The 27994-nt window shown below is 38.6% G+C and overlaps 6 protein-coding genes and 1 long non-coding RNA gene across 10 annotated transcripts; all 7 read left to right on the top strand.

The window, feature by feature from the left end:
- Positions 1–1070: 1070 nt before the first annotated feature.
- LOC103321808 (polygalacturonase 1 beta-like protein 2) lies at positions 1071–3417 on the top strand. Its single transcript, XM_008223646.3, has 2 exons — positions 1071–1168; positions 1437–3417. Exons 1-2 carry the CDS (start codon positions 1094–1096, stop codon positions 3219–3221), a joined length of 1860 nt encoding a protein of 619 aa, XP_008221868.2. The 5' UTR covers positions 1071–1093; the 3' UTR covers positions 3222–3417.
- Positions 3418–5065: 1648 nt separating this feature from the next.
- On the top strand, positions 5066–6119 carry LOC148919832 (uncharacterized). The gene is made up of 2 exons (XR_016124329.1): positions 5066–5389; positions 5510–6119. It is a non-coding gene; the product is annotated as an uncharacterized LOC148919832 (long non-coding RNA).
- Positions 6120–8083: 1964 nt separating this feature from the next.
- Positions 8084–10275, top strand: LOC103321758 (uncharacterized). Its single transcript, XM_008223587.2, has 3 exons — positions 8084–8350; positions 8938–9056; positions 10079–10275. Exons 1-3 carry the CDS (start codon positions 8175–8177, stop codon positions 10096–10098), a joined length of 315 nt encoding a protein of 104 aa, XP_008221809.2. The 5' UTR covers positions 8084–8174; the 3' UTR covers positions 10099–10275.
- A 1073-nt stretch (positions 10276–11348) lies between these two features.
- LOC103321756 (dicer-like protein (DUF936)) lies at positions 11349–13951 on the top strand. Its single transcript, XM_008223586.3, has 4 exons — positions 11349–12338; positions 12478–12681; positions 12770–12861; positions 12949–13951. The coding sequence occupies exons 1-4, from the start codon at positions 11568–11570 to the stop codon at positions 13673–13675; spliced, it is 1794 nt and encodes a 597-aa protein (XP_008221808.2). The 5' UTR covers positions 11349–11567; the 3' UTR covers positions 13676–13951.
- A 109-nt stretch (positions 13952–14060) lies between these two features.
- LOC103321755 (Transducin/WD40 repeat-like superfamily protein) lies at positions 14061–18047 on the top strand. 2 transcript variants are annotated; one of them, XM_008223584.2, is made up of 3 exons: positions 14090–14244; positions 14352–16177; positions 17691–18047. In XM_008223584.2, the coding sequence occupies exons 2-3, from the start codon at positions 14412–14414 to the stop codon at positions 17695–17697; spliced, it is 1773 nt and encodes a 590-aa protein (XP_008221806.2). In that variant the 5' UTR covers positions 14090–14244; positions 14352–14411; the 3' UTR covers positions 17698–18047. The 2 variants fall into 2 exon arrangements, with proteins under 2 accessions (XP_088900906.1, XP_008221806.2); XM_089044780.1 differs by having other exon boundaries at positions 14061–16177.
- A 366-nt stretch (positions 18048–18413) lies between these two features.
- LOC103321753 (Radical SAM superfamily protein) lies at positions 18414–21448 on the top strand. The gene is made up of 9 exons (XM_008223581.2): positions 18414–18772; positions 18872–18948; positions 19035–19137; positions 19288–19385; positions 19569–19699; positions 19798–19906; positions 20108–20299; positions 20400–20536; positions 20762–21448. The coding sequence occupies exons 1-9, from the start codon at positions 18529–18531 to the stop codon at positions 21048–21050; spliced, it is 1380 nt and encodes a 459-aa protein (XP_008221803.1). The 5' UTR covers positions 18414–18528; the 3' UTR covers positions 21051–21448.
- A 354-nt stretch (positions 21449–21802) lies between these two features.
- On the top strand, positions 21803–27744 carry LOC103321754 (uncharacterized). Of its 3 annotated transcripts, none has more exons than XM_089044782.1 (19): positions 21803–22180; positions 23396–23433; positions 23527–23549; positions 23876–23982; positions 24069–24120; positions 24208–24292; positions 24563–24653; positions 25055–25093; positions 25238–25305; positions 25419–25481; positions 25698–25753; positions 25840–25913; positions 26016–26108; positions 26190–26297; positions 26451–26531; positions 26642–26733; positions 26870–26885; positions 27174–27284; positions 27376–27744. In XM_089044782.1, exons 1-19 carry the CDS (start codon positions 22088–22090, stop codon positions 27508–27510), a joined length of 1425 nt encoding a protein of 474 aa, XP_088900908.1. In that variant the 5' UTR covers positions 21803–22087; the 3' UTR covers positions 27511–27744. The 3 variants fall into 3 exon arrangements, with proteins under 3 accessions (XP_088900908.1, XP_088900907.1, XP_088900909.1); XM_089044781.1 differs by having other exon boundaries at positions 26451–26540; XM_089044783.1 differs by lacking the exons at positions 23396–23433; positions 23527–23549 and having other exon boundaries at positions 22051–22180; positions 26451–26540.
- Positions 27745–27994: the final 250 nt, after the last annotated feature.

Genomic DNA, 27994 nt, shown 5'->3' with positions numbered 1-27994 from the left:
TGAAGACAACTTGCATAAAGGGAAAGCAACAAATTGAAAAAAGAAAAAAATAAAAAAAGATTGTTATCTTTAAATAAGATTACGAACTTTTAATCAAAATCCAATATTTCCATTTGGACTCATTTAAATAAAACATTATGAAAATCCGAATTCCCGTTATTCTCTCTTGGATCATTACTTAAACTAACGAGTCCCGACAAGCCCATAGTTCGTCGTTTTGCAAGCCCACCTTTGATATACGGCCCGTGCTCTCCAGCTCTTAATTGTATCTGTTTTACGCTTTGAAGTTTGAACAAACAACTATTTTGAGCCTGCAAGGAATCTCGAGAGAGGAGTCTTTTTTGGGAAATTTTATTGAAGCGAAGAGTACAAAATAGGAAAATCTTTGGACTGTCTTTTCTTTTAATACAAGCGATAGTTAAAGGGGAATGAGGCTTTCGACACACACTGGCACTACTACGGTATTATGAAAATTCAAACTTGAGATTACAGGTATGCAAATCAATGCCCTTTTTTCATTGGATTAGACCTTATTGACTTTTGGACTGTTTTTTCAAATTTGATAAAAGAGTAAGTCGAATTTGTTCAAATTTGATAAAAGGGTAAGTCGAATTTGTTCATGTGCCAGCATTATTTTGTGAATCACCCCAAGTGTAGGATTTGGATTTTTGTGCATTATCAATATCTTTATTTGTATATCTAGCTGCAGGATTAACCATTAAATGTCTGAGATTATAATCTCAAATGCAAAGTTATATTCTTCGTCTCTACCATGTGAGAAATAAATTGTACGCTTTTGGATCAGCCTAAATTATTCGGGGAGATCTTAAACCATGTACGAAAACTTCCAATAAAATACAAAAGTGCATTCATGCTTGATTTCCTGTTATTAGTGCTTAGCTTTGATCACAAGCATAATATCAAAATATATATTAAGTATAGAATCTAGTTTCTTCCTGCAAAATTTATCGTCGAAGCCATATAAATACACTCTTAAAACCCTCCAAAGAATCCACCAACCTTTTCAACCCTAGCTCTCTCGCTTAGGTTGCCCACAGCTCAAGAAATATATCAAAAAACAAGAGGGAAAATTATGGAGCAGCACAAACAACAAACCCTAGTGACTCCTCTAGTCTCTCTGTTCTTCATCTTGTTATCATCTCTAAATGTAAGCCATCTCATATTCTCAACTCAGATAATACTTTTTCTTTTTTGTCGGTGTTGTTTCTTAGAGAAGATTGAGTTGTTATTCGCATGGCGGGCATGTCCTTTGCACCAAAGTTCGAATTTTCTCTCCGTAGATTAAATTGTTTAAAGATTTTGAATTTTTTTTTAAATAAAAAAAGAAAAAATTGTTAATCTTAGTTGTCATTGAATTCATTCTTTGATTCGTATTTTATTCATCCTCTTACAAACAATGTTATGTCCAAATCCAGGTTACTTTTGCGACGGCCAGCTCAGGGGAAAGCCCATTTACGCCCAAGGCCCATCTGATTCGGTACTGGAACAAAGCGGTCCAAAACGACGCAGAGAAACCGTCGTTTCTGCTCTCAAAGGCCTCGCCATTGAGCGCAGTCGACTCGGCGGCTTTTGCACAACTCGCAGCTCAAAACGCTCTCTCGACTCGGCTGCAGGAGTTCTGTTCCTCCGCCAACCTCCTCTGCTTCCCCGATGTGGGCCAGAGCCTCGAAAATCATGACGGCGACACGAACTTCACCGCCTACTCGACTAAGAACTTCACAAACTACGGGACGGCTCGATGGGCAGGAGTCGACTCGTTCAAGAACTACTCAGTCGGCGACACTTCGCAAGTCGACTCATTCAGGCGTTACAGCCGCGACTCAGTCAACCACACGGACGATTTCAACAGCTACGGCCCGGAAGCCAACCTGGTGGACCAGAGCTTCAACAACTACGCCACCGGAGCCATAGCAGGAACCGGGGAGTTCAAAAACTACGCCGACTCAGTGAACGTTCCCAACCTCCGATTCAACTCGTACTCGGATGATTCCACTGGGCGGGCCCACGCCTTCACTGCCTACAGTGAGAACGCCAACGCCGGCGACCAATCATTTACAAGCTACTCCAAACACGGAAACGGGGCCCCGAACGAGTTCACAGGCTACGGCACCGACGCGAATTCCGTCGGGTCCGGGTTCACGGGTTACAGCGAGGCGGTGAATGGTGCCGATGACAAGTTCAATAATTACGGAAACGACCAGAACAATCCGCAGAACAAGTTCAAGAGCTACGGCGACAGCGGCAATGCGGCAGTGGAGACTTTCACCAGCTACAGAGACAGTGCCAACGTGGGTGACGACTCGTTTCAGTCGTACGCCAAGAACTCCGAAGGCGAGAAGGTCAATTTCATCAATTACGGCAAGTCGTTCGAAGTCGGGTCGGATAAGTTTACCGGGTACGGTAAGGGTGCCCATGGAGAATCTGTCGGGTTCAAGATCTATGGTGTGAACAATTCTTTCTCAGACTACTCAAAGAATGAGAGCATAACGTTCAAAGGCTACACAAAACTCAGTGGCAGTTTGGTAAAAAGGAGGGTTGAGCCGGGCAAATTCTTCCGGGAGTCCATGCTCAAGAAGGGGATAGTGATGCCCATGCCTAATATCCAGGATAAGATGCCCAAAAGGTCGTTTTTGCCCCGGTTCATTTCTTCAAAATTACCTTTTGCCACTTCCAAAATTTACGAGCTCAAGCGAATTTTCCAGGCGCCTGATAACTCCACCATGGAGAAGATCATGGTGGACGCCTTGGAAGAATGCGAGAGAGCTCCGAGCGCTGGCGAGACAAAACGCTGTGTTGCGTCGGCTGAGGATATGATCGACTTTGCAACCTCAGTCCTAGGCACAAACGTCGTCGTTCGCACCACGGACAACGTCAACGGATCAAGCGACGACGTTTTGATTGGATCGGTCAAAGGAATCAACGGCGGAAATGTCACGAAGTCTGTGTCTTGCCATCAGAGCTTGTTTCCTTACCTAGTGTATTACTGCCACTCTGTTCCTAAAGTTCGGGTTTACGAAGCAGATCTCTTGGACCCGATTTCCAAGGCAAAGATTAATCATGGAGTTGCCATCTGTCATTTAGACACGTCAGCTTGGAGTCCAACACATGGGGCTTTTGTTGCTTTGGGTTCAGGTCCCGGTCGGATTGAGGTCTGCCACTGGATTTTCCAAAATGATATGACTTGGGCTGTGGCTGACTGATGATGATGCATTGATGCTTTTTAGTGATTTTGGGTAGATTTAGGTTCGAGCCTCTGGCTAACCTCCATTTAATTTCATTTTTAATCAATTATTTTTTTAATTAAGCATTAAGTAATCACCATGTTGTCATAATGAATTGAGCTGTGAACATTTGCAATTATCACAAGTAAATGAAATATTGAACACCAATATTCAAGCTGCGGAATTCAAGGACACAAAGAGACTGATTCCCGAAGATGAAAAAAATTGTAGGGTTCGTCTCGCACAGTTAGCCGCCATGTCTATTTTCCTGATTCCCGAAGCTCAAAGCTTTCTTTGTTCCTTCCTGGACTGGAAATCAGGAACCGATTTCCCAGACAATGAAACTTTGTGGGCTGAGTCTAACAAAGAACAGAGAAATGGGCTTGTAATAATGACCCTTCGTAGCTTAAATAATGGCCCAAAATTGGAACTTCAAAACTGCAATGAAACGAAGAATCTTCTAGGAGATAAAATTATATAAAAAAAAAGAGAGAGAAAGAGATACACAATATAATTTGGATTAAAGATAAGTGATGCCAACGAATCTAACCAAGTGGAAAGGGGTTTTGATTTGCATATTAATGGTCTCATGTTCAAACCCTCATGACACTTTGGTGTGTGTGTGAGAAACCCCATTCCCCTTATAATTTAGACTATCACTTGTATTTATATAAATAAATAAATAAGAGAGATAGGTTACAATGGTTGTGGTTAACTCATGCATTTAAAAAAAATTGTATTAGCTCATTATCATGTCTCACGTGATAATCTATTCTTTGAAATGTTTAACCCTAAATTATTAAATAAATTCCAATTAGCACAAAGCATTAACAATAAACCATTAAAGAATAAGCAATTAGCATGTCTCGCGGATAGTTTAGGATCAAAAGTGCCCTAGTGGACAATGATCTTGACTTGCATATCATGTTCGAACCTCCACGGCACTTTGGTAGTGTATGTGAAAAACACATGTTAATATAAACCATTAGAAAATTTTAAAATTGTAAGGGATTTGTTGCTTAAATGGTTATGAGTATTTCAGTATACACTTAATGTGTTATGTTCAATTCCCCCTTCCCACAATATTGTTAGTATTCATAAAATAAAAGAAATTAACATGACTTATCCAAATAATAGTATTTTCAAAATTTATCTATATATATATATATATATAAAGCAAAATGCAAAGAATGATGAAACATTAAAAATACTAGAAAATGCCATTGGTTAATTCAAACATTATGAATTGAAATTATTAATTAAATGAGGATAATATGGTAAATTCATATTTTTTTCATATTAAAAAAATTAAAATTAAAAACAAAATCAAATAATAGGTCATATTTTTATGGAACATAACTATCTATGTTATCTTTTCTTAATTCTTAAAAAAAAAAAAAAAACCAGTTGGCACATGTGTGAGCATGTGTCAAGGGGCTAGTAAATATAAAGCAAAAGGTAGAGAATGGTGAAACATTCAAAATACCAGAAAATGCCCTTGGTAGCAAACATTAAGAATTGAAATTATTAATTAAATGAGGATAATATGGTAAATTCACAATTTTCATATTAAAAAAAGAAAAAGAAAAAGAAAAAGAAGATAATTTATCTTATTTTTATGGAATACAACCACCCATTATCTTTTTTAATTTTAAAATAAATTTTCTTAAAACAAGGCTCTCGTGGGAGAAAAACTTCCCTGTCACAGTGATTCCACCATTAGCATCTACATCAATATCCCAAACCAATTCAATTCTGACAGCTGGCCACGGACTTAAAAATATTTTATACGTATTTTCTTCCACCTCTCGTCAGCATCGCTCTCTCTCTCTCCTCCATTCCCAGTTCTCTCTCCAATCACTCCTCCTCTCCATCATCATCAACCACACATCCCTGATTCGTCTTTCCCAGTTCTCTCTCCAAATGGACTTGAGAAAGATTGGTTTGGCTTCAAATATGTGGAAGAACTCGGTATGGTTTGGAGGAGAAAAAATTTATCCAGCATCCTTGTCTCTCCTCCAATCTGAGGAATATCTTTCCCTTTTTTTTTTCTTCAAATTTATTATCTATTAGGGAGTTTTGAAAAATTAGACATGGTGGAGCTGAGAGAGACTGTGTTGTTTCAATTTTGTCAGGAAACATTGAAGGTACGGTTTGGGAGAAAGCTTATCGTCTCCTTATTCAGCCTTTTTTTTAATGAACTGGGGGGCAAATCCCTAAGAACCAGCCATTTCATTATCACTAACTATTATCCTTTTTCATCTCAGTTTAAATATATTACAGATAAAATGGGGAAATTAATACATGATGTGTGTGGGTGATGGAGTGACTGAAGTAGGAGAAGAATTAGAAGAACAAAGTTACAAATTTTTACGGACTCAAAGAGGAAAATAGGAGGAGAGAGAGAGAGGGATGTCGATGAGATGAGGAAGAAAATAGGCATAAAATATTTTTAAGTTTGTTGCCAGCTATCAGAATTGGATTGGTTTGGGATACTGATGTGGATGCTGATGGTGGAAACAAGGAAGTTTTTCTCCTCTCATGGGCGCGGAAGCGCGTGCAGAGCAAGATCCTTATCTCGACTTCTGTTTTTTGCTTTCTGATGGTTTTCCCATGCTTTAATTTTCATTTTTACAGTCGAACCATGTGTTTCAAGTGATTTGGTGATTAGGGATCCTGTAGGGTTATTTGGTGATTAATTATGGATAGGGTGTTTCAAGTGATTGTTGGTTGTATTTTGGTGTTTTCAAGTGATTTTTTTATTTTGATTTTTTATTTTTCTCGTCTAGTAGTTTTTTCGTTTTGTTTTCCTGTATTTGTATTTTGGACAGCTGTTGCTAATTGATTCTCATATATTTTGGCATTTGAAAATCCTCATTTCTGTTGTTGTGATATCATTACTATGTATTTGCTTTTGGTTTCATTAAATTTATAATGGGTAATATTTAGTTTTGCCTAAAACCATTCAAAAAACTCTGCTTGCATCTGTGTGCAACCAATATTTATAATGGGGCAATAGGATACTCATATATGTGAAAGAGAATTTTTTTTTTGTTTGGGCCCAAAGAACTTTTTTTAATAAGTAACTTTTTTAAAAAAATTAATAAATAACTTTTTAATTTTTAATTTTTAATTACTGCAACAAAAGCATTGCAGGACCTGACAAGATATCCTTTTCAAGATTGCATTGGTTATTGAAAGTTAGAGTGCACTATATATTATTCTTCTGGACCATGTAGAAAGTTAGAGTGCAAACAAAATTGCCCATCTCATATGGTCATTGGTAATGGTTCATGGTTGAATGAGTTTAAAGTAGTTCCATGGATATGAACAATTCATAAGCACAATCAAATGCATTGCATAGCAGTTGATTGCTTGAATTTTTCATCATTTGCAAAACTGCCTTAATTGAATGCAGTCCAATCCGCATGAGCTATCTGTGATAGCTTCTTGGCCAGCTTTCTTCGTAAACGTAAAGTGAATGCTGGTTTCGGTTTTGTTTATAAGTAAATGGTCAGTTATATAATTCAGGATGTTGACGCTCAAAAATGGTTCGGCAGTTCTTGAGGCCAACTTAGTTATGTGATGCCTTCGGTATGCTCTGGGCCTTTGAAGAGAGTATGATCTGCAAGATAACAAACGCTCAGTAAGGCCTTTAGGCACCGGTGTGGTACCCGCGAAGGCTCTTCAATGCTTCAGTAAGTACGGATTTAGTAAACTTAGACTTACAGATCAATATGCTATATGCCGTAAGTTCTGATTACCTCCATTTAGGGATTGTGGTCCTCTTTTATAGGCCTTGGAAGGTGTGCATATTGTTTAGAATTTCGATGTGGGATTGTGGACGTCGATTGTGGGCATGCCACGTGTCGTGGAGAAGGGTGTTGCCCTAATCGCAGGATCAGTAGGCAAGGTGCTGAAGGCTACCATAGTCGAGCTCATTTTTGCCCACGTGTCTAGTCCTTATAAGCTGTTCAATTTGGTATAAACAAAGGATACACCATGTGTCAGTATCTTTGCTTGCATTTTTCTGATCTTGGTTGTAATTGGTAGATACAATTTTGCCTGCTGATCTTGCCGAGGAGCTTGGCTTTTGCAGGAGTAATCTCTCTCTCTCTCTCTCTCTCTCTCTCTCTATATATATATATATATATATAAATAGGAATATATATGCAGTATATATGAATGTATATATATTCTATTGAATCTGTGTGGGAATTTTTTTTTTAATAAATAGCTTTTTCAAGCTGAACCATATGTTTCAAGTGATTTGGTGACTATGGTTAGGGTATGGTTATTTGGTGATTAATTATGTATGATACTGCAAATGAACCATGTGTTTCAAGTGATTCTTGGTTGTATTTTGGTGTTTTCAAGTGGTATTTGGATTTTTTTTTTGTTGTTCTCGCTTAATAGTTTTTTCATTTTGTTTTCATGTCTTTGTACTTTGGACAGGTGGTGTTGTCTTGTTTTTGTGTACCTCTTTTGGAAAGTGTTTAATTAGCTGTTGCTAATTAATTCTCATAAATTATGGGCCGGGCTTTAGACATCCAAGTCCAAACCCGGCCCACTCAACAACTGGCCTGATTAGGCTTTTCCTCTATGGCTGGGCGGGTCCCAATTGACCCATAAGCTCGCGGGCCTAATGATGACCCCTACTTTCTCTCTCTGTTTTTTTATATACTTTTTCCTCCACGAAGATTCTTTGTTTCATTGCAGTTCGGAAGTTCCAATTTCGGGCCATTATTTAAGCTACGAAGGTTCATTACAAGCCCATTTCTTAGTTCTTTGTTGGGCTAAAACAGGCTTTTGATCCATATATGTTCTTAGACTCAGCCCACAAAGTTTCATTGTCTGGGAAAATGGGTTCCTGACTTCCAGTCCCGGAAGGAACAAAGAAAGCTTTGAGCTTTGGGAAACAGGAAAATAGACATGGCGGCTAACTGTGCGAGACGAACCCTACAATTTTCTTCATGTTCTGCAAAAACCCTTTTGTGCTGTACACCATCTTCACCTTTCGCCTCCAAAGCTTCTAACCTTATCGAACTTACTGCCGTCAAGCCCACTTCTGCTCCTCGACTCGCTGCTCAGAAGCTCAAGTTATCAAGGTTCGATTACTTTTTTTATACCTTTAATTTTGACATACTTTGGAAATTGATTGCCTGATTCTAGAAGAATGGAAAAGAGCGCTGTGACTTGTTTGGCTTCCGAGAAAAGAAAATCTGAATGTTGGGTCTTTTGTGCTCACGGGTTTTTTTTTTCCATGCTTTTTAGGTGTGTGAAAAATGATAAATGGAACTAGCTCCAACTGATGATAATACTTGTATTAAGCTGATTGAGTTCAGTCTCTTTGTGTCCTTGAATTCTGCAGCTTGAATATTGGTGTTCAATATTTCATTTACTTGTGATAATTGCAGATGCCCACAGCTTTCATTATGACAATGCCTCTAGCTCAGTTCTATTATGTTCACATATATGTGTGTGTGTGTAGTTTTTCTTGTTTATTTTACTAATCTTGTATGATTGTGATAGTAGTTCCGAAAGTCTTGAGCAGTATTGGGAATACTGCTGAATTTGTTACTAAACTTACTATGATTTGGCCAAGCATCGATTTTTTTACATGCAATGAACTTGTTCTGCATATTAAACATCATGTGTAAGGAACCTTTAAAGAATTTTAGTTTCGCACTTTCAGATTTCCTGTGGAGTTGGCTGGTGTGCAGTCATTGATCCCATTGCACAGTGCTACTGCTTCTGCCTTGTTCACTTCGCTCCTGTCTTTGCACAATAACAGCTGGGGATGCCTATCAGAAGGTACTCTTCAAAGTTTAGTTTAGTTTTCATACAGTGGCTATGTCTGTGTCTTAAGATTTTAAATATTGTTGCACGTTATCATTTGAGAATCCATAGCATACCCCTCTTCCATAATCTTTGGCTAATGAAATTTTCTGTGGAAACAACGTGAATGGGGTTTTAGTTTATTACCAAGATAAATGTTTGTTACAATGCTATGGATGGAAAGGCTTTTTTTTTTCTTTTCTTTTATGTTTATTGCAGAAGAAGAGAGAGAGAGAGAGAGAGAGAGAGAGAGAGAGAGAGAGAGAGAGGGGCAATGCCTAGCCTGTTCATTTCTGTGAAACTACCAACTATTACCTCGTCTTTTACTTAGTATCAATCTACTGAGTAGGTAACTTAAGTAATAGAAGATTTTTGTTTTTCCTTTTTTTTATAGACCAGTTGCATCTCATTCATTTTGGATATAAATGTGAGAGATGTTATCACTTAATTTAACTACCTAGATGAGACCTGAATATCAACATCATTTCTTGCACCAGAAAGCATCTTTCATGCGTGTTCAAATTCTTAGATCTCTCTAAATCTCTCTGATGCAGAGGGAAAAATAATTCTTTAGTGCATTGGATTCAGCAGAATGCCTTGTGTTCAAAAATTGCTACACCAAAAGAAATATCCAAGAATGCAGTGTTTTTAGAATTCTTCACAGATAATCAGGTGACTTGGGGAGGAAGAGAGAAATATCTGGAGGTTGTTATGTTATGTATAGGTAGACTGACATGCCAATTGATTTAATCCATATACTCTTTTTTTTTTCTGCTTATTCATGGTGTTGGAATTTCCTTCATGAAAACTCCTTGCAACTTTTACTTTTCCAGTGGTTCATTCTCTCATATTTTCCCATTAATAACTGGGTTTGTCACTGACGGGTGATTGCGAACAGAGATTGTCGATAGTACTATCTCACTGAGGCTTGTCAAATCATGACTTTATCCTCTAGGTTCCCTTCAATGTCTCACCTTGTACATTGCACCTGTATGCAGGGTTTGCAACTCCTCTATAGCATGGCCAGTGAGCTGCTGTTTCTAGGTACAAGCGAGATCATGAATAGCGGATTTTGTTTCTTTTGCGGGTGTCTGATTGCATTTTAACTTTATTGTAACCTGAAAAAGTAGATGATCGTGTCATTGTTTCTCAAGGTTTTTCAGACTCTAGTTATGATAACCTGAAATTCTGCATATCCCTGGTTAGAAATTTTACGCACAAGACATCGCGACTATCATGGTATATACTCTGGAGTTAGCTCAATAGTGGTTTTGAGACAATTGGTAAATCGGGTTTGATGCTTATTGGTTTCATCGGCAATAAAATTTGCAGTACGTTATTGTATCTTGATGAACAAAACCTCCAACTTTTTGTATGACATTATTGTAAGCTTTATAGGATGCAATTTTCACAGCTAAAAGAAGACTACCGCCAAGAACATTAAAGGATTCTTGATGGACCAAGGATTATTTTGAACACATTTTCAACCCCTTAATTCTTGTCATGTAATATATTAAATTTCATCAATGATTAGTCCTTGCCATTTAGCACTCAAACATTTAGGGCCCGTCCGGTAATGTTTTCGGAGAATGTTTTCTTAGAATATTTTTAGAGAATGAAAACAAGAAAATGAATTTGCATTTTTAGGAAATTAAAATGCGTTTGGTAGATTAATTAGAAAACATCTTCAAAAAACAAAAAAAAAATGAAAACGTGTATGGTAGTATAATCTGAAATAATAATATATGAGTTCTTTTTGTGAAAATGTTTCCCATGAGAATGAAAACAACTTTTTTCTGTTTTCTACAATTACACATGAATTTGTTTTCATTTTATGAAAACATTCTCAGTGTTTTATGGTTTTGGGCTACCGAACATGTTTTTGCCTCATTTTTGTTTTTTGAAAATGAAAACAACCCCTTAAAACGTTACCGAATAGATTCTGGACGATAATTCAAATCAAGCCCAAACAAAAATCAAACAAATATACTTCCAACATTTTTTATTTTATTTTTGAAGTGTAGTGAATAAGGATTTTCTGTGAATCAGTTGAAGCGAAATTTGAATCACATGACACGAGCAAATCGTGATGTTTTTCATCTTGGTGGGTGCTGTCAAATATTATTTTTTATTTTAAGAAAAAACATTTATTGAATGTTTCTTATACGCCAATAATTCAGGATCATTACGTGACGCACCAACATGAATGTGACCGTTGCCGCAACGTTCGAAATTTATAAAATTTGAAAAAGTTACCTTTTGGTACCTACTTCCCGTTGCCAACGGTCAACTTAAACATCATCCACTTCTTAGTACCCCAACAACAGAGAAAAACCCTCCTCCATCAGAACTAAGAACTATCTTCAACAATCTTGATTGAGATCTTGGTCGAATTGGGGGGTTTTCTGCCAAAATCGTCACCTGGGTATTCAATTTCAAAGTTCAATCGTCGTTTTGCCTAATTCTTCAACATCGAAAAGGCCAGACATGGCGGCTTTGGCACCGGGAATTCTATTGAAGCTTGTGAATGGAATGAACACGGGGGTCAAGCCCACAAGCGAGCACCGAAACTCGCTTTTGCAGGTCACAGACATTGTCCCTGCAGACCTTGACGAGAAGAGCCTCTGGCCCACGCAGGGCTTCTACATAAAAGTCTCCGATTCTTCTCACTCAATCTATGTCAGCCTTCCCTCTGAACACAATGACTTTGTTCTCAGCAACAAAATGCAACTGGGTCAGTTCATCTACGTCGACAGATTGGAACCCGGGTCTCCGGTACCGGTCCTTAAAGGCGCAAAACCACTTCCCGGCCGGCACCCTCTGATGGGTACTCCGGAACCTTTAATGGGTCTCAGAAAGAAGGGAGAGAGAAGTGAGACAATGTCCAATTCAAAGACTTCTAGAAGAGGGTCTTGGGGCACAGGGAAAAATGGGGTTGATGACGGCGTTTCATCTCCCATGGTGTTAAAGCCTGTTCCTTTGGATTTTGATCAGTGTACTCCAATTAAGGAGCGTGGTGGTAGAAATGGGTCCATGTCTCCAATGATTAGGGGGCGAGTGGGAAGAGATGGAGGCTCGAATGGCGGAATTCGGAGTTCGTTGGGTGGTGGACTCTTGGCAAAGATGGCCGGTTCAAAGGGAGGTGAAAGTCCTGCACTGAGGAAAAGTTGTGCTACGCCCTCTATGTCTAAGTTTCCAAGGAGCAGAAGTGTGTGTGACAGAGAGCCAAGGATCCCAATTAGTCCCTTCAACTCAGCTGTAGGTACATTGCTTCTCTTTGTTACATTTTAGTGATTTTACTCTGCTGCAGAAATTGATTTACCCTAATAAAATCAGCCTTTTTCTTTGTTGAAGACTGTTGGATTTTGTTTTCTGAGAATTCAAATTCTTGTTGCAGGAAAAAAAGAAAAGCTCAACTCCACCACCGCGATTACGAAATGCAAGAGTGGCAACTTCACTCAATGTGGCTGGAGATGAACAAAAATCCTCCAACTCAAAGGACACAGCTTCCCAGCCACAACCTCAGCCTGGTAATTTGGGCAATGAAAACAGCCCTAGCCTCCCCATGAATTTGCCAGGACGGCTCAGCATGCTTGGCAAAGTAAGTCCTACACCTCCAAGTGTGCCTATCAGATTTTAACCAAAACCAATTTGTTTTGTTCCTTAAGCTGATATTATGTTTTCTGCAGGAAGCTGTGCAGCAGAGAGAGACAGCTCAAAAGATTGCCCTTAATGCGCTAAGAGATGCTAAAGCTACCGATACCTTAGTTAGATCTCTTAAGTATGGCCAATTCCCTCACTTCTGTTGTTTTAGTACATGTAATATTTGTCTGCTCAATTGCTAAGACCAATATGGTTGCTTTTGTAGGATGTTTTCCAACCTGTGCAGAACAGCTAGAGCAGATGCCCCGGCAACCTGCTTTGATAAATTTCTGGAATTCCATCACCAAATTGTCCAAGAAGTGACGGGTATGGTCTCAATTCAAGCAGCTACTTCAGCTTCTGAGTTGACTCAGACTCAAAATGTTAAGCAGCAGAGAGACGAAGATCAAGATGAAGACTCTTCAGTCTTAAACGAAATCGTTCACAACTCCATGAACTCAAAATTAACCTTATCGAAGAGAAGGTGCGCCTTGTACAAGTCAGTTGCAGCCATTCCAGAAAGAAATGAACAGAAGACGACTTTTGAGAAGCTCCTGAGAAGCTCTATAAATCAAAAGGCAACTTCAGAAAGAAAAGCACCATCCACTCCACTTGGAAAGCTGAGTCTTGAAACCATTGGTGAGAATGATGAAAACAAGAAACCAGCTTCTACCAGTTTTAGTAGCATAACCAATACAATCAAATTGGGCAAGCAGATTGAAACAGAAGCTGGGAACTGGTTCATGGAGTTTATAGAGAAGGCTCTGGAGACAGGCATGAAGAAAACCAAAGGCACAACAACAGATGGGGATGCAAGGAAAGTACCTCAGTCTCTCATACTTAAGGTGATTAATTGGGTGGAAGTAGAACAAAGCAATAGCAGTAAGCGGCCGGTACATCCGAAAGCTGCACATGTAGCTCGAAAGTTGAGGATCAAGATGAAGAATCCTTGAACTGTTGAACAACCCACCACGAGTTGTGTATTTTGCTTAGTTAGGAGAACTTCTTTTGGCAGGCATTGCTTTTGTGTTGTGAAATTTTTACCATTATTTGGAGATTCTGTTGTTGCATTTGAATCTCTAGTCAGCATGTACTAGTGATATAATTAGGCTCTAATTCTATTGTTAAAAGCGCTACGCATTTGTTGAATCTCGTATGAATCTCAGCATGTACTCAAATCAAAAGTTTAGCTCCATAAAGGCTTAAAGTTGATTTAGGGGGTAAGAAAATTTGTGAGGGATAAAATGGTCATAAAGGCTTAAATTTGATGAGGCCGGAAATACCGATAATACCCTCAGTATTTTTCTCAAAACGACGGCTACTACGATATCCTTCTCCTATACTAGCTCGTTTTGAAAAAAGACTGAGAGGGTACCTTCTATATTTTCGACCCAAAAACATAGGTATCTTCTCCTACTCGAAGTCGATAGTTTCCCTCTCCTCCCCCTTCGAACACAAACGAAAACCCATAAGATTTGAAGTCCGAACAATAAACCCGTGCTAAGCAAGAGATTTAAATTCGGTGAGTAGCTTTTATATCCCATTCTCATGTTCTTTCTTTTAATTTTCAAAGCCTCAAACGAGTGATTTGTTATTTTTGGTGCTTGCCTTTCGAATTCACGAATAAAGTCTCAAATTTTCAACACAAAGACCAAATTTGGGGTTTAGGGTTATCCCTTTTTTCTATGAATGGATCTTCTCCGAGCCTACTCTGATCAAAACGATGAAGAATTGAACGAGCCAGAGCAGCAAAACCAAAACCCTAGTTCAACAACATCGTCCCCAGACGCTTCACCGCCTCGGCTCCTCCCCGCCAAGTCCGCCGCGCCCAATGTCGACGACACGATGCTGGCCCTGACGGTGGTTGATGGCCAACGGTCTTTGAGTCGGCCAATTGACCCGACCCAACACATCGTCGGCTTCAACCCCACCTACGACCAACTATGGGCCCCAATCTACGGCCCATCTCATCCCTATGCCAAGGACGGCATCGCCCAGGGCATGCGTAACCACAAGCTCGGCTTCGTTGAGGACGCCTCTATTGAACCCTTCGTCTTCGATGAGCAGTACAATACTTTTCACAAGTATGGCTACGCGGCCGACCCGTCAGCCTCTGCTGGGTATAATTACGTTGGTGATTTTGAGGCCTTGCAGAAGAATGATGCCGTTTCGGTATATAACATACCCCAGCACGAGCAGAAGAAGCGGAAGATAGAAAAGAGGAAGGAATTAGAGGAAGATGAGGGTATGGATGACGATATGGACCCAGAGGAGGTCCAAAACCCGGCCAGTGATGTGTGGTTGATGAAGAATAAGAAGAGCCCATGGGCAGGCAAGAAGGACGGTCCGCCAACGGAGCTCACAGAGGAGCAGAAGAAGTATGCCGAGGAGTATGCGAAGAAGAAAGGTGAAGAGAGAGGTGGTGGTGATAAGGGTGAGGTTGTGGTTGAAAAAACTACATTTCATGGGAAAGAAGAGAGGGATTATCAGGGTAGGTCTTGGATTGCGCCCCCTAGAGATGCTAAGGCATCTAATGATCACTGTTATATTCCAAAGAGGTTGGTGCACACTTGGAGTGGACACACAAAGGGTGTATCTGCTATTAGATTCTTCCCTAATTACGGGCATTTGATTCTCTCTGCTGGGATGGATACCAAGGTGAAAATTTGGGATGTTTTCAATACTGGTAAGTGTATGAGAACTTACATGGGTCATTCCAAGGCAGTTCGGGATATATGTTTCAATAACGATGGGAGTAAATTTCTGACTGCTAGTTATGATAAGAATATTAAGTACTGGGATACAGAAACCGGGCAAGTGATATCTACATTCTCGACCGGGAAGGTTCCATATGTGGTCAAGCTTAACCCGGATGAGGATAAGCAGAATGTGTTGTTAGCTGGGATGAGTGATAAGAAGATTGTTCAGTGGGATATGAACGAGGGAAAGATCAATCAAGAGTATGATCAACATTTGGGTGCTGTGAATACGATTACATTTGTTGATAATAACCGGAGGTTTGTTACTTCCAGTGATGACAAATCGCTTCGAGTATGGGAGTTTGGGATCCCTGTGGTTATTAAGTATATAAGTGAGCCTCACATGCATTCTATGCCATCAATTTCACTGCATCCCAATTCAAATTGGCTTGCAGCACAAAGTATGGACAATCAGATTCTGATTTATAGCACTAGAGAGAAGTTTCAGCTGAATAAGAAGAAGAGGTTTGCCGGGCATGTTGTTGCTGGGTATGCTTGCCAAGTCAATTTCTCGCCAGATGGACGGTTTGTTATGTCGGGTGATGGTGAAGGTCGATGCTGGTTTTGGGATTGGAAGACATGCAAAGTCTTCAGAACTCTCAAATGTCATGAGGGGGTATGCATTGGGGCTGCGTGGCATCCCTTGGAGCAGAGTAAAGTTGCAACATGCGGCTGGGATGGCTTGATTAAGTATTGGTAAGTAAAGCTTCATTTGATAACACTTTATGCTACTCTGTAATCATTTGTATGTGCAGTGTTTAGTTTTTATTTGTTTGAGTAGTTTCATTTACTTGATGCTAAAGGATGTGCCTATTTGTTCATCTCTGCTAAACTCTTGCAATTGCCAACGCTGACTTTTGTATTTGGTATCAGATATAGCCCAGTGTAGTTTATAAAGTAGTATGAAGCTCACGTATTTAATGTATTTAGCGAATTAGCTAGATTGCATACTTGACCGTGTTCACATAAGCTCCATTATGTTTGGGAACCAGAAATGTAGGATTCCTGACCGACATATTTGTGTTTTTCCCCTCCAGAAGAAACTTCCTTTCCTCTATCCACCTCATGAATATATAAGACACATTTTAGGAATTGAGGTGGATTAGAGGAATTTGCTGGATTAGAAAGAAAAAATTGAAATATGTCAGTCAGCAAGTCTATCCACCTCAATTCCTACACATTTTAGGAGCAAATTTGTGTACTGGGAATTGAAATCTTTTCTTATTGGGTTGGATTAGAAAGAAAAAATTTGCTCCTCTTAGGACACATTTTAGTAAAATGGAGTTCTCCCTTTTCTTTTTAAATATGGTTGTAGGGATGGGAGGACTTACACTGTAGGAATTGAAATCTTTTCTTATGGGGCTGGATTAGAAAGGGAAAATGTACACTGTCCTTTTTCCTTACTTTTTCATCTTTGACTTAGACTTCATAAGGAACTTGTAGTTATGTATACTTTTTGATTTGTTAATGGTTACCAGCTGTTTCGTAGGCCTGTAAACGCTTGAGTCTTCATAACTTCTGGTTTAAGAATTTTAGGAGACTTGTGGTCTGATAAGAAGTAGCATGGTAACTATTAGAAGACAAGTTCTAGTCTTTCGCGTCCCTTTCCTACCTAATTATGCCCTAATGACTTGGGATCAATTAACTCTCTTTCTTTTGTGTTTGTGCATGTGTGTTTGTCTTTGATTTAATGTCTTTATTTTATCAAACCCAAATGGATGAAGGGTACCAAGCTGAATGGAGCATATTTCTTTTAGCATGCAACGTATTGCACGAAACAAATTTGCCACATCTCATGTTTGGTAGTTTAACTGAACTTCCATTTCGGCTTTTCTTCTTTCTATTTATGGTGCTATCTTGGCAAAAAAAAAGGTTCATAAAGTTGTTCCTTCTTTTGCCCTGCATGGGACAAATACTAGGCTAATACAGGGGAGTGCTTAACCTTTCCCGTCACCAATCTAGATAGGGGTCAGCAAGCAAAGTGTCACCATCAAAAGTAATGGTCGATGCAATCTTGCAATTGATCCATTGGTTTCGCACATTTGAGTTATATTACATGGAGGGATATTTTTCACAAAACCAAGATTCTTACTTGCTCTTCATAGTTCATGGAGAACTGTTGCAGTTGCTTACACAAACACACAATATGTTTTGCATTCCTTTTAATATTGAATTGGTGAGTCTGACTAATCTTCTTGTCTGGATGCAGGGACTAGCTACATTTTAGTTCAGTTTGGACAAGGGTACTATAATTTGATGCACCCTTTTCTGCTCGGTACGGGTATGGCACCATTATCGTCTGATGTTGGGGATTTTGCTGGACACAAGGATACTTCCAAGATTGCAGGACAGACTCTACTTATATCTTTATCTTACAATCACCAATATCATCCAGTTATGCTGGATATGTACTTGTAACACAAGTTCTTGTTTTTTGTCGTTCTGTAATTGTATTTTTGAAGACTTTTAGAAGTTTAACAAGGGTAATATTTTTGCAAAAGTCTGGTGTACTTGGTAGTTCAGACTCAGAGAAATTGACAGCTTCATGGATAGTCTTCTTCTGTCTTATTTGGGCATTGATGGATCTGTATGGTCACCTAACCTATCTTTAATTTTGCTCTAGCAGCAGCAACATTGCATTTGGTGCCATAACATGTTGGAGATATACTCGTTGAAACCTTCGTGGCAGTTTAGAAGCTATATTAATTGGATTCTTTCTAAAGACAATTTGCATAGTTTCCCTTGTATCCAAGGTACTAGGTCCGATGCATACTAGTGATAGGAAATATTTATCCAAACACCTGATGCCTACAAGTGATGAGAATATTTACTTATACACCCAAGATATTAGGCTTGATTCATCCTAGCCGATTTGGCTGTCTTAAGAAAAAGAATTCTAGTCATCAATATTTCCAGACCAAAATATAATTAGCACTCCGCAAACAACATAGACCAGTGACTAGTCCTTGAAACGCTGTCGTTTTTAGCCTAGTTAGCAACCTTTCCATCCCAGGACCTTACTGGTCACCACTGTCGTGTCGCGAGGGATGGGTCGTATGTGGATGAGACGGATGCTGCTCAGACAAAACTCTCTACCTCTGCTGAAGCCTCCCATGGCCTGCTTGTTAACGCCTGCGACACTCCAAAAGCCCATCTCCTCTCCCTTTCTGAAACCATTACCACCAACTCTCGCTCCTCTTGCCTGGTCCCACCGTCGCTCTCTTTCAACAGCAACAGCTTGTTCTCTTCCGGATCCTCTCGTTTCCCTCGATGGAATTTCTTCCCATTTTGGTGAGCATACATTTGTTTCACTGATCAAGGTCGCTGATTTCTGATTTTTCTACTCTGGGTTCTTCTTCTTTGTTCTGATTTTGGCTGCCTTGTGGTTAGGGGGAGATGACGGCGTTGGAACTTCAAACAAGGGCTTGAAGGTTCTTCTCAAGGGAATGACATACGATGAGCTTGAAGTAATTGCTTTTTATCTCACTAAACTGGCTTCGTACTTTTGCTTGTTAACTGAAATATGTTGCTTATAATTGTAATGCTTTGACAGAAATGGGTTCAGTCTCATGGCTACAGGCCTGGCCAGGCTTTAATGCTATGGAAACGTCTCTATGGGAACGGTATTTGGGCGCATCATAGTGATCAGCTGGAAGGTTTCTCCTCCTACTTTGCCTTATTTCTGTTAACCCAATTCCACGCTTCCTCAATACAGTCATTTTTAGTAAGCAAATTGTTTTATGTTTCATTCTCTCTTGACGTAATTTGATTTCCGGTCAATGAATTCTCTCTCTCTTGATATGCAGGTTTGAATAAAGATTTTAAGAAGATGTTGAGTGAGAATGCTGAATTCAAGGCATTGTCTTTGAAACAAGTTATTACCGCCGCTGATGGAACTAGGAAGGTACATGAAATCATTTCCTTATGTTTCTGAATTGCTGAACTATCATCTTTTAACTATCTTCATACACAGGCTACCATACTCAGTGTAAAACTACTTTGGGATTTATCATATATGGCTTTAGGTCGTTCCTTGTATTTCTTTGAGAACCTTCTCATTGATTGTGAAACTCACAGGAGGTTTCAGATTTTGTTCACTTTGGAAGATGGATTGGTGATAGAAACTGTTGTCATACCTTCCGATAGTAGCAGGAATACTGTTTGTGTTTCAAGTCAAGTGGGCTGTGCCATGAATTGTCAGTTCTGCTACACTGGCAGGCAAGTTTTTCATGCTCTGTAATTAAGCTAAGAATTCTATGGTATTTCAATTAGGCCAGATAATCTGAATGTTAGTTCAAAATCATTTCATTTTACAGGATGGGTTTAAGAAGACATCTGACTGCTGCCGAGATTGTGGAGCAGGCTGTCTTTGCACGGTGCCTGCTTACGAGTGAAGTTGGTGAAATTACAAATGTTGTATTTATGGTAGGTTAGCAGTTCGGGATACATTTCAAATGGATATGAGTTTTTTCTTTAATTAGATTCAGAAAATCCTAGTTCGCTTTTCTGTCAACTAGACCCAAGTAACTTGCAGAACCTGTATAACCTCAGCTTGTGCTGATTTAGGTCATCTGATAACAGATACTTTCTTCCTCTCTGATAATAGGCTTAAATTTATATTTCTAGGGAATGGGAGAACCACTTCAGAACATTGACAATGTTCTTAAAGCTACAGACATAATGCTACACGATCAAGGCCTTCATTTCAGTCCTCGCAAGATCACTGTTTCAACAAGTGGGCTTGTCCCCCAGCTGAGGCGTTTCCTCAAAGAATCTAATTGTGCTTTAGCTGTTAGTTTGAATGCAACAACTGATGAGGTATTTCTGTTCAGTTATATTTGAATTTGCGAACAATATGTCCATGAAATTAGAACTGCACAGTGGTATGACCTTCATTACACAAACATTGGATTCGCAGGTCAGAAACTGGATCATGCCAATTAACCGGAAATATAACATAGGCTTGCTTCTTCAGACCCTTAGGGAGGAACTTCGCTTCAAGAATAACTACAAAGTTCTCTTTGAATATGTAATGCTTGCAGGAGTTAATGATAGGTAAATGAAGTTTTATACTTCATGTTGTTTGACTTGAATATGTAATTTATTAAGTTTCTTTTGTTGCAGTATTTCATGGAATGCAGCATGCTATTATTCTGCAAATCTAATGTCATTCAAGCTCAAATTATTTGATTAGGATCTGTTCGAAGCAATATTTGTTTGCTCCCAATTAGGGATTCCTTTTCTCTTTCTGGTCATGAATTTATTCTTTGCATGTTACAGCATTGAGGATGCAGGGAGGCTTGCTGATCTTGTTCAGGGAATTCCATGCAAGATCAATCTTCTCTCATTTAATCGTCATGGCGGATCCCAATTCAGACCAACCAGTGACGAGAAGATGATTGAGTTTCGAAATCTTTTGGCTGAAGCAGGGTGTGTTGTCTTCTTGCGGTCGAGTAAAGGTGATGATCAGATGGCTGCTTGTGGTCAGCTTGGAAATCCTGGTGCAATCCAGGCTCCCTTGCTCCGTGTGCCAGAGCAATTCAAAATGGCAATGGAAGTGTCTCTGTGATCCGATCATCTCAACATTGTATTCCCAAAGCCTATAGATGAAGCTGAAGCTATGCGTTAATTTTATTACTAGCCTTGGAGCTATCTCTTCTGGTGCATCGGCGTCGCATCGAACAAACTTGGGGTATCTGGCCTTTTTGGAATTCCTATCTTCCCTCCCGCCTCGCATCACCATGGCCTGCATGTTCAATCTTAGCTCTCTCTTGTATGCATCCACCTCATTGCTGTATCAGCGGGTCTGTTACCAAACTAAGTAGAAAAGCCTGGCTAGGAATAATATTTGATGTCATCTGCAAACAGTAAATGTAGCTTCTGTGTCGGCAGATGCTAAATTCCCCATTTGTGAGTCTTTAAACATTAAAGCCTTAATTAATTCATCGTGTTTTTTCTTTGGTCAAATTCAATTAACCCATGATACATGATATGATAAAGGCAAAAAAAGGTAAAACAATGGTCAACAATTTAATATGGTAAATTCAAGTTTGAAGTCAACGTTCCTGCATGGTAAGAAGTTCGTTTAGTCCATGTTTAACGTTAAGAAAAGTTCGTTAATCATTTTTCAAACTTAAACTAAGAAGTTCGTTAATCGAGGCTGAGAGGTAATCGCCACAACACGCTTCATTTCCCTTTTTCTCTTGTGAAAAACAACAAAAAACACGTTTCCAATATTTAAGTAGAGGCAAACGGGCCAGCTGGCCAATATTTAAATTCATAATTGGATCGTTTATAGCCACGCGCCGAATCTACCACGAAACACTTTTTGGCGGCATCTCTTCCTTCACCACCACTCCAAAATTTTTGCAGCTATATAAAGTTCCTCCGGCCCTTTTCACCACCACTCCAAAATTTTTGCAGCTATATAAAGTTCCTCCGGCCCTTTCCCTTTGTAATTTTGTATCGTCATTGTAACCAACTCTCCCTCTCTGTTTCTCATACCCTCGCTAGCTATCCAGAGTCGAAATCGTAAGATTTTAGTCTCCGAGCTCCATTGCTCTACTTCTTCTCTGTCAGCGTTCCAAGTTCAGTTGTGAGCCAACAATGAGAGCTACTGCGAACAATGGGAGCTATCGGGATCGGAGATCGATGAAGCATGTTCTGGACAACGTTCATGGATACATCTACCTCGAGCCGGTATGAGAATCGATTTCACCGTTTAACTTCTCTTGCGAATTCGCAATATCGTTTCTGTTTCCGTTTCCTGCTTTGAATTTGTTCCTCGCTACTAGAAATGTAGAATCGTAGTTTAAATTATCAAGTCTATTTGTTTTCGAGCTCTAAATTCGTGGTTGAATTTAACGCGGTGAAACGTTGCAATTTCGCCTCGTGAACTGTTTGCTTCGGCTAGTAGTTCATAGAAATGCATATTGTATAATTAATCTTATTTTCATATATTTCGAGCTGTTTAATTGGGATTTTAAGTTTAAAGAGATAAATATGGGCCGGCGATTCAGAAATCGCTATATTAGAGAGCGCTGATTTGTGCTTTGTTTGGTTCCTGTCTCAGAGTATTAGGAAATCGTTTGGTGAATTAATACTGGATATCAGCTCGAGCTTGTGAATCAAGGTTTTTATTTTGTTTTTGATCGAGTTATAAGCAATGTAATTTTTATTTTGTCAGAAAGTTTTTTTGCTTTGAGTTATACGTAATGGTTCAGATGCTTTGGTAAAAAACTGCAAGTGAAGATTCGATGTTCTCAGATTGATAATTCGTCAGGTGATTTGAGTAGTTTGGTCTTGAAAAGTTGAATAAATGAGCTGCATAGCCATTCAAATTTTTTGAATAGTTTCTCATGAGTGATAGAACCTTTACTTGACGATTTAAGGACCTAAGGCTGGATTTCTTCGTTTAATTCTTTGAAGGATTTCAAGTCAAAGTTCATACAGAGCATTGAAATTGTTTAATGATAAAGCTCAAAGAAGAAGCAGCAGCTTAAATTCTCAGATTAATAAATTAACAAGTGAAATTGAACTTTTGATATATGACGGAAGTCACTAAATCGTAGCAGATCTGGAACAGAGTGTCTTTTACTGAATTTGAGTAAATAAGGAAACGTAATATTGGGAAAGTTTCGAAAAGAAGATGGGGTTGGATTTGAGATCAGCAGCTCAATGTTTCATTAGGGCTAATAATTTGAGATCTCATGTTTGTCGTGATTTTTAATTTTAAAATTCTCGAGGGAAGTATCTAAAGATGTATTCCTTTCAGGTTTACTTCTGCACTTTACGTGCAGTATGGATTCCCTTCAGAAGTGCATTGCATTTAACTTAAAATATTCTCTATTGTTCATGGAATTTATGTTACATTATACAATCGTATCAAATGAATCTTTGTATGGTTTGTTGCAGCTATTCTTGCAGTTCATTGACACTGAACAGTTTCAGAGGCAAGTTTGATAAAACTCTATGAAACGGTCATTTGGTCATTGAGTAAATTTTGGTGTTTCTTTTTTCCCTGATAAATTTATTGCCTATTGCAGGCTTCGTGATCTTAAGCAACTTGGTGAGTTGAACTTCACTATATGAATTATCAATAACAAATATTAGATTTATAAGTAACTAGGACACCAAATTTCTAGATATTGATTGTTGTAGATATGCTGACATAGCCTAATAACGGGTACCAGTTTCATTTTGATTGTGACCAATGGGTGTGCATTTGTGTCTGTGTGTATGCACATACATATGCATTAAATGTACTTTATCTATTTATATCCTCAGTCTTAGATCACCTTCTACATTTATCTCAGTAGTTGTTCTACTTATGTATATCTATTGTTGTTCATCACACAAACATCAGGTTTGATTTTAATGTTACTTCCGATCCAGGTCTGACACACATGGTTTACCCTGGGGCTGCACATTCTCGATTTGAGCATTCACTGGGAGTGTATTGGCTGGCTGGTGAAGCTGTCAATAAAATTAATTTTTACCAAGTAGGAATTTTTATCACGGCCTAGTCATTCTCATTATGAAACCTATGAATAAGAACTCTTTCCTATTTCATCTGCCATCCTTGTAGGGCCAGGAGCTTGGAATTGAGGAGTTTGACAGGAACACAGTAAAACTTGCTGGTAATCAGACTGTACCTGCCATAATAAATGCTTTCCTTTAAGTAAGATTGTCCTACATATCTATTCTTTTGTCAAATCTCTTTCTAGGACTACTGCATGATATCGGCCATGGCCCTTTCAGCCACATGTTTGAGCGCGAGTTTCTTCCTCGGGTTCTTGATGGTTACGAATGGTGATTCTTACATTCTTCAAGTGAATTTAGCTCCATTTTTTCTTTATAGTAGAAAGAAGATTGCATTCTACACGGATTTAAACCTTTCTGAAACTAATATTACTGATGTTCTGTTTCATTTATGACTTTCACATGCAACATGTCCTTATTCTTTAGGTGAGACTTAAGAACATATTGTGGAGCTTTATGTTTGTTTGATGGTTGTAAATCGTATCTGCTTTAGTTAGGATATCTATACAGTTTTGGGGTTGACTTTTTTGTACTTTCTAGGTCTCATGAGGATATGTCTCTGAAGATGATAGACTACATTGTCGACAAGCACTGTATTGATATTGATTCGGCAATCCTCAAGACTGCGAAGGTAAGATTGTCTTGCCATCGACTTTATCTTTAGCTGTTTTTCTTCCAACTGTCAATACTCTGAGAAGAAGTCACTCAAATCCCATCATATAGGCAGAAAAGATGCAACATTTTCAAACTTTCTGCTACTTGTAGGGAAAAAAATAGCAGGAAGCATTTTTTTTTTTTCACTTGTTTAAGGCTGGGCTGAATTCTTTCAGCTTTGATTGCATTCTGGCATCCTTCCTTGTATCCTCATTGATGTCTTCATTTCTTTGCAACTTTTAACTGCTGAGATCACTTCAACTTCTCAAAGTGTCTTTGTTGGCTCAATATGTGCTAACTTGAATGATGGTGGACATTTGTACAATAATAAGAATGAATTAGGATATAATATTTTGGGACTGTTATGTATCTTTACAGGAAATGATCCTTGCCAGCTCTGAACATGGGCCACAAAAAGTAAGTTGTCATAAAGCTTAAGGTTTAATTTTGAGTACCTCAGAACATCTTACAAACTTATTTTTCCCCTTAATGTTTGTACTCTATTTTGGACTCCTTTAGTCATTTATTCTTAGCCCCTTTTGCAATTTTCTTAAAATGTAGAGCATGACAGAAAAGCGTTTCTTGTATGATATTGTTGCAAATGGGCGAACTGAAATAGACGTTGACAAGTAGGTCACTTGATTTCTTTTTATATTTTTGTTTGGCATTCCATGTGGATATTCTATAAATTGCTACTTGTTATCTGACAATACTAAGTGATACATATGCCAATTGTATACAGGTTTGATTACATTGTGCGTGACTCCCGAGCATGCGGTATTGGCTCTGGTTTTCAATTTGAAAGGTATTTATAAAGTAATAATTTCCAGAGGGCTTAAATTCAGTGAAGATCTATGCTTTTGCTCCTCTGTCCAGTACACTAAAATTTGTGACATCTCCATTTCTGCAAAATTTTGAACTTCGAGTATTGTGTTATTTGCACATACTTTTTGGAAACTATACTTTTCCATATCCATACTGCGGCTTTTGACAGAACCTTGTTTGTTGTTCATACTTGCAGGCTGATGGAAACTATGAGAGTGATGGATGATGAGATATGTTATCGCGCTAATGAGTGTCAGTATATCTTGAATATTGTCCTCCCATCACTCTTGCAACGTAGTAGTTATGGTTCTGTAAATTTTATTCGATATCTTGGTCAGATCTGACACTCCACAAGCTATTTGCCACTCGTGCTGATCTTCATCGGACTGTGTACACACATCCAAAAGTGAAGGTCCTAGATAGAACCAATAATTTTTAGCTGAAACATCTGAATTATAATGGTACCATATTTGGACTTCTCTGATATGCCTCTAAACATCAAATTCGTTCTCAGGCTATTGAACTCATGGTTGTTGATGCTCTGTGCTATGCAAATGCTGATCTAGGCATTGCAGCTTCAATTCAAAACCCATCTGAATTTTGGAAGGTTTTAAGATCTTTATTAATTAACAGATTTTGATCAAGGCTTTTATCATTATAGCACTAATGTATCCATCTTAAAGTGCAGTTGGATGATTCAATTTTGAAATGGATCGAAACCTCTGATTCTGATAGCCCTAGCCTCAAGGAAGCTAAGAATTTAATCCAACGCATCCGTAAAAGGGATCTGTACCAGGTATCCTAATATGTTCACCTTACAAGAAATGGGGCATATGTTTTAAACGATTCAAGTGTCCCAGAATCTTAGCTTGTCCTAGTGTGATTCATTGTTTTGTTACTACAATCTGAAGACTGAAGGCGATTTGTAACAATTTTATCTGCTTGGCAGTACTGCAATCAGTTTTCTGTTCCAAAGGACAAGCTAGAGAATTTCAAAGACATCACACCCCAGGATATAATTTGTTCACAGGTTCAAAATGTATTATAAGCTCTCTCTCTCTCTCTCTCTCTCTCTCTCTCTCTCTCTCCTTATGCTTAGCAAGTAGACACATGATACCTGATGTATAATTTTCCATCCAGAAATCTGGTGGTGTTACACTGAAGGAAGAAGATGTTGCTGTGAGCACTGTCAAAATTGATTTGACTCGTGGAAGGATGAACCCTCTTGAACGGTACCTGAAACCAAATCAAATAATGATCATTATCGAGCTACAGTTTGTATTCCTATAATATTGATTGAATTTGCTTTTAGTAATTTAATTTGACAAATGCGTTTATCTTTTTCATGCCTGTACCCTGCTCATCCAGAATCAATTTTTTCAAGGTACAATTCTCCTCTATGGCCTAGATGCTAATATCTTATCAGTCCTCTTTGAAGCTGCTGATCTGAAAATAAAAACTGACAAGTCTCTTAAGCTGTGTGACATAGTGGGAAACAGAACAGCTACCAAAAGATTGATTATTTGGAATAAGATTATTCTCATTTAGCAAATCATCAAATTTAACCTGATTATAGTTTAAAATTCGATGACACTGCTGATGTTCAATTGTTCATTTACTATATCTTCATAGTAGTGCATGTTGAATTGACAGACAAGTTGGTTTTTTTCAGGATTATGATAGCTCTGAGAAATTTCAAATCCCTGATGATCGCATAAGTCACTTGCTTCCCAGATTTTTCCAAGATAGGATAGTGAGGGTGTACGCAAAGAAGCCGGAACTGGTTCGTGCGCTTAATACATGTTGTCCTTGTTGTCATTAAATCATGAACTTAATTGAAGCATATGACTGATGAGTGAGATATAATCATTCAGGTGGGAGCAGTTGCTGAGGCCTTTGAGAACTATCAGGTGAAGACATATGGATGTAAAGCCCAGGTACATGCAACTCCTGATAAAAAGAAGGCACGCAAACAATTGGAATATCAAAATCAAAATGACCGTCAGTGACCACCGTGTATATCCATATATCTGACTCTAAAGAAACGTAGACATCCTACCGCATATTATTTTGGATATCAGCAACTTTGTAAATGTACGTATGAATATCTGGAAGCCATGAGAAACTTTGTAAATGTACGTATGAATATCTGGAAGCCATGAGAAAATGTATAAATCCATATAATCGTGTATCTCTCTCGACATGGATATGGTCAATGATGGTTTGACGAAGCTTGTTTACAATATTTTTTTTTTAAAAAATTGGTGGAAGTTTGGACTTGGTTCCAAAATCATGAGTTTTCCCATGTTTTTGGTAACAAATACAGCTCGTTTAGATGCGTAACTCAAGTCGTATGGTTCCACAATTTCCTTTTTTTATGTATCCACGTTTCTTCTTTTTTAGTTTTGTTGTTTTTTTGGGAAAAACGAATGCGTTTCTTACCATTTAGTGCTCAATCTATACTCAAAAGTGATGTGTTGTGGCAGCCGTCGA

The sequence above is a fragment of the Prunus mume genome, linkage group LG2 (genome assembly GCF_029339155.1).
Source record: "Prunus mume cultivar Tortuosa linkage group LG2, ASM2933915v1, whole genome shotgun sequence".
NCBI classification, from domain to species: Eukaryota; Viridiplantae; Streptophyta; class Magnoliopsida; order Rosales; family Rosaceae; genus Prunus; species Prunus mume.
This window is presented reverse-complemented; position numbering and strand designations above follow the sequence as displayed.

What these genes read in the sequence shown, in the direction of transcription:
- LOC103321754 (XM_089044781.1), top strand. Translation starts at nt 22,088, where the DNA reads ATGAGAGCTACTGCGAACAATGGGAGCTATCGGGATCGGAGATCGATG. An exon ending in GACACTGAACAGTTTCAGAG is followed by an intron (nt 23,434 to 23,526) that starts GCAAGTTTGATA and finishes TGCCTATTGCAG; the next exon opens with GCTTCGTGATCTTAAGCAAC. An exon ending in GTTCTTGATGGTTACGAATG is followed by an intron (nt 24,293 to 24,562) that starts GTGATTCTTACA and finishes TGTACTTTCTAG; the next exon opens with GTCTCATGAGGATATGTCTC.
- LOC103321756 (XM_008223586.3), top strand. Translation starts at nt 11,568, where the DNA reads ATGGCGGCTTTGGCACCGGGAATTCTATTGAAGCTTGTGAATGGAATG. An exon ending in TTAGTCCCTTCAACTCAGCT is followed by an intron (nt 12,339 to 12,477) that starts GTAGGTACATTG and finishes TTCTTGTTGCAG; the next exon opens with GAAAAAAAGAAAAGCTCAAC. An exon ending in ACCTTAGTTAGATCTCTTAA is followed by an intron (nt 12,862 to 12,948) that starts GTATGGCCAATT and finishes TTGCTTTTGTAG; the next exon opens with GATGTTTTCCAACCTGTGCA.
- LOC103321755 (XM_089044780.1), top strand. Translation starts at nt 14,412, where the DNA reads ATGGATCTTCTCCGAGCCTACTCTGATCAAAACGATGAAGAATTGAAC.
- LOC103321758 (XM_008223587.2), top strand. Translation starts at nt 8,175, where the DNA reads ATGGCGGCTAACTGTGCGAGACGAACCCTACAATTTTCTTCATGTTCT. An exon ending in CAGAAGCTCAAGTTATCAAG is followed by an intron (nt 8,351 to 8,937) that starts GTTCGATTACTT and finishes TCGCACTTTCAG; the next exon opens with ATTTCCTGTGGAGTTGGCTG. An exon ending in CTGGGGATGCCTATCAGAAG is followed by an intron (nt 9,057 to 10,078) that starts GTACTCTTCAAA and finishes ACCTGTATGCAG; the next exon opens with GGTTTGCAACTCCTCTATAG.
- LOC103321808 (XM_008223646.3), top strand. Translation starts at nt 1,094, where the DNA reads ATGGAGCAGCACAAACAACAAACCCTAGTGACTCCTCTAGTCTCTCTG. An exon ending in TCTTGTTATCATCTCTAAAT is followed by an intron (nt 1,169 to 1,436) that starts GTAAGCCATCTC and finishes GTCCAAATCCAG; the next exon opens with GTTACTTTTGCGACGGCCAG.
- LOC103321753 (XM_008223581.2), top strand. Translation starts at nt 18,529, where the DNA reads ATGGGTCGTATGTGGATGAGACGGATGCTGCTCAGACAAAACTCTCTA. An exon ending in TCATAGTGATCAGCTGGAAG is followed by an intron (nt 19,138 to 19,287) that starts GTTTCTCCTCCT and finishes CTTGATATGCAG; the next exon opens with GTTTGAATAAAGATTTTAAG. An exon ending in CTTGCAGGAGTTAATGATAG is followed by an intron (nt 20,537 to 20,761) that starts GTAAATGAAGTT and finishes TGCATGTTACAG; the next exon opens with CATTGAGGATGCAGGGAGGC.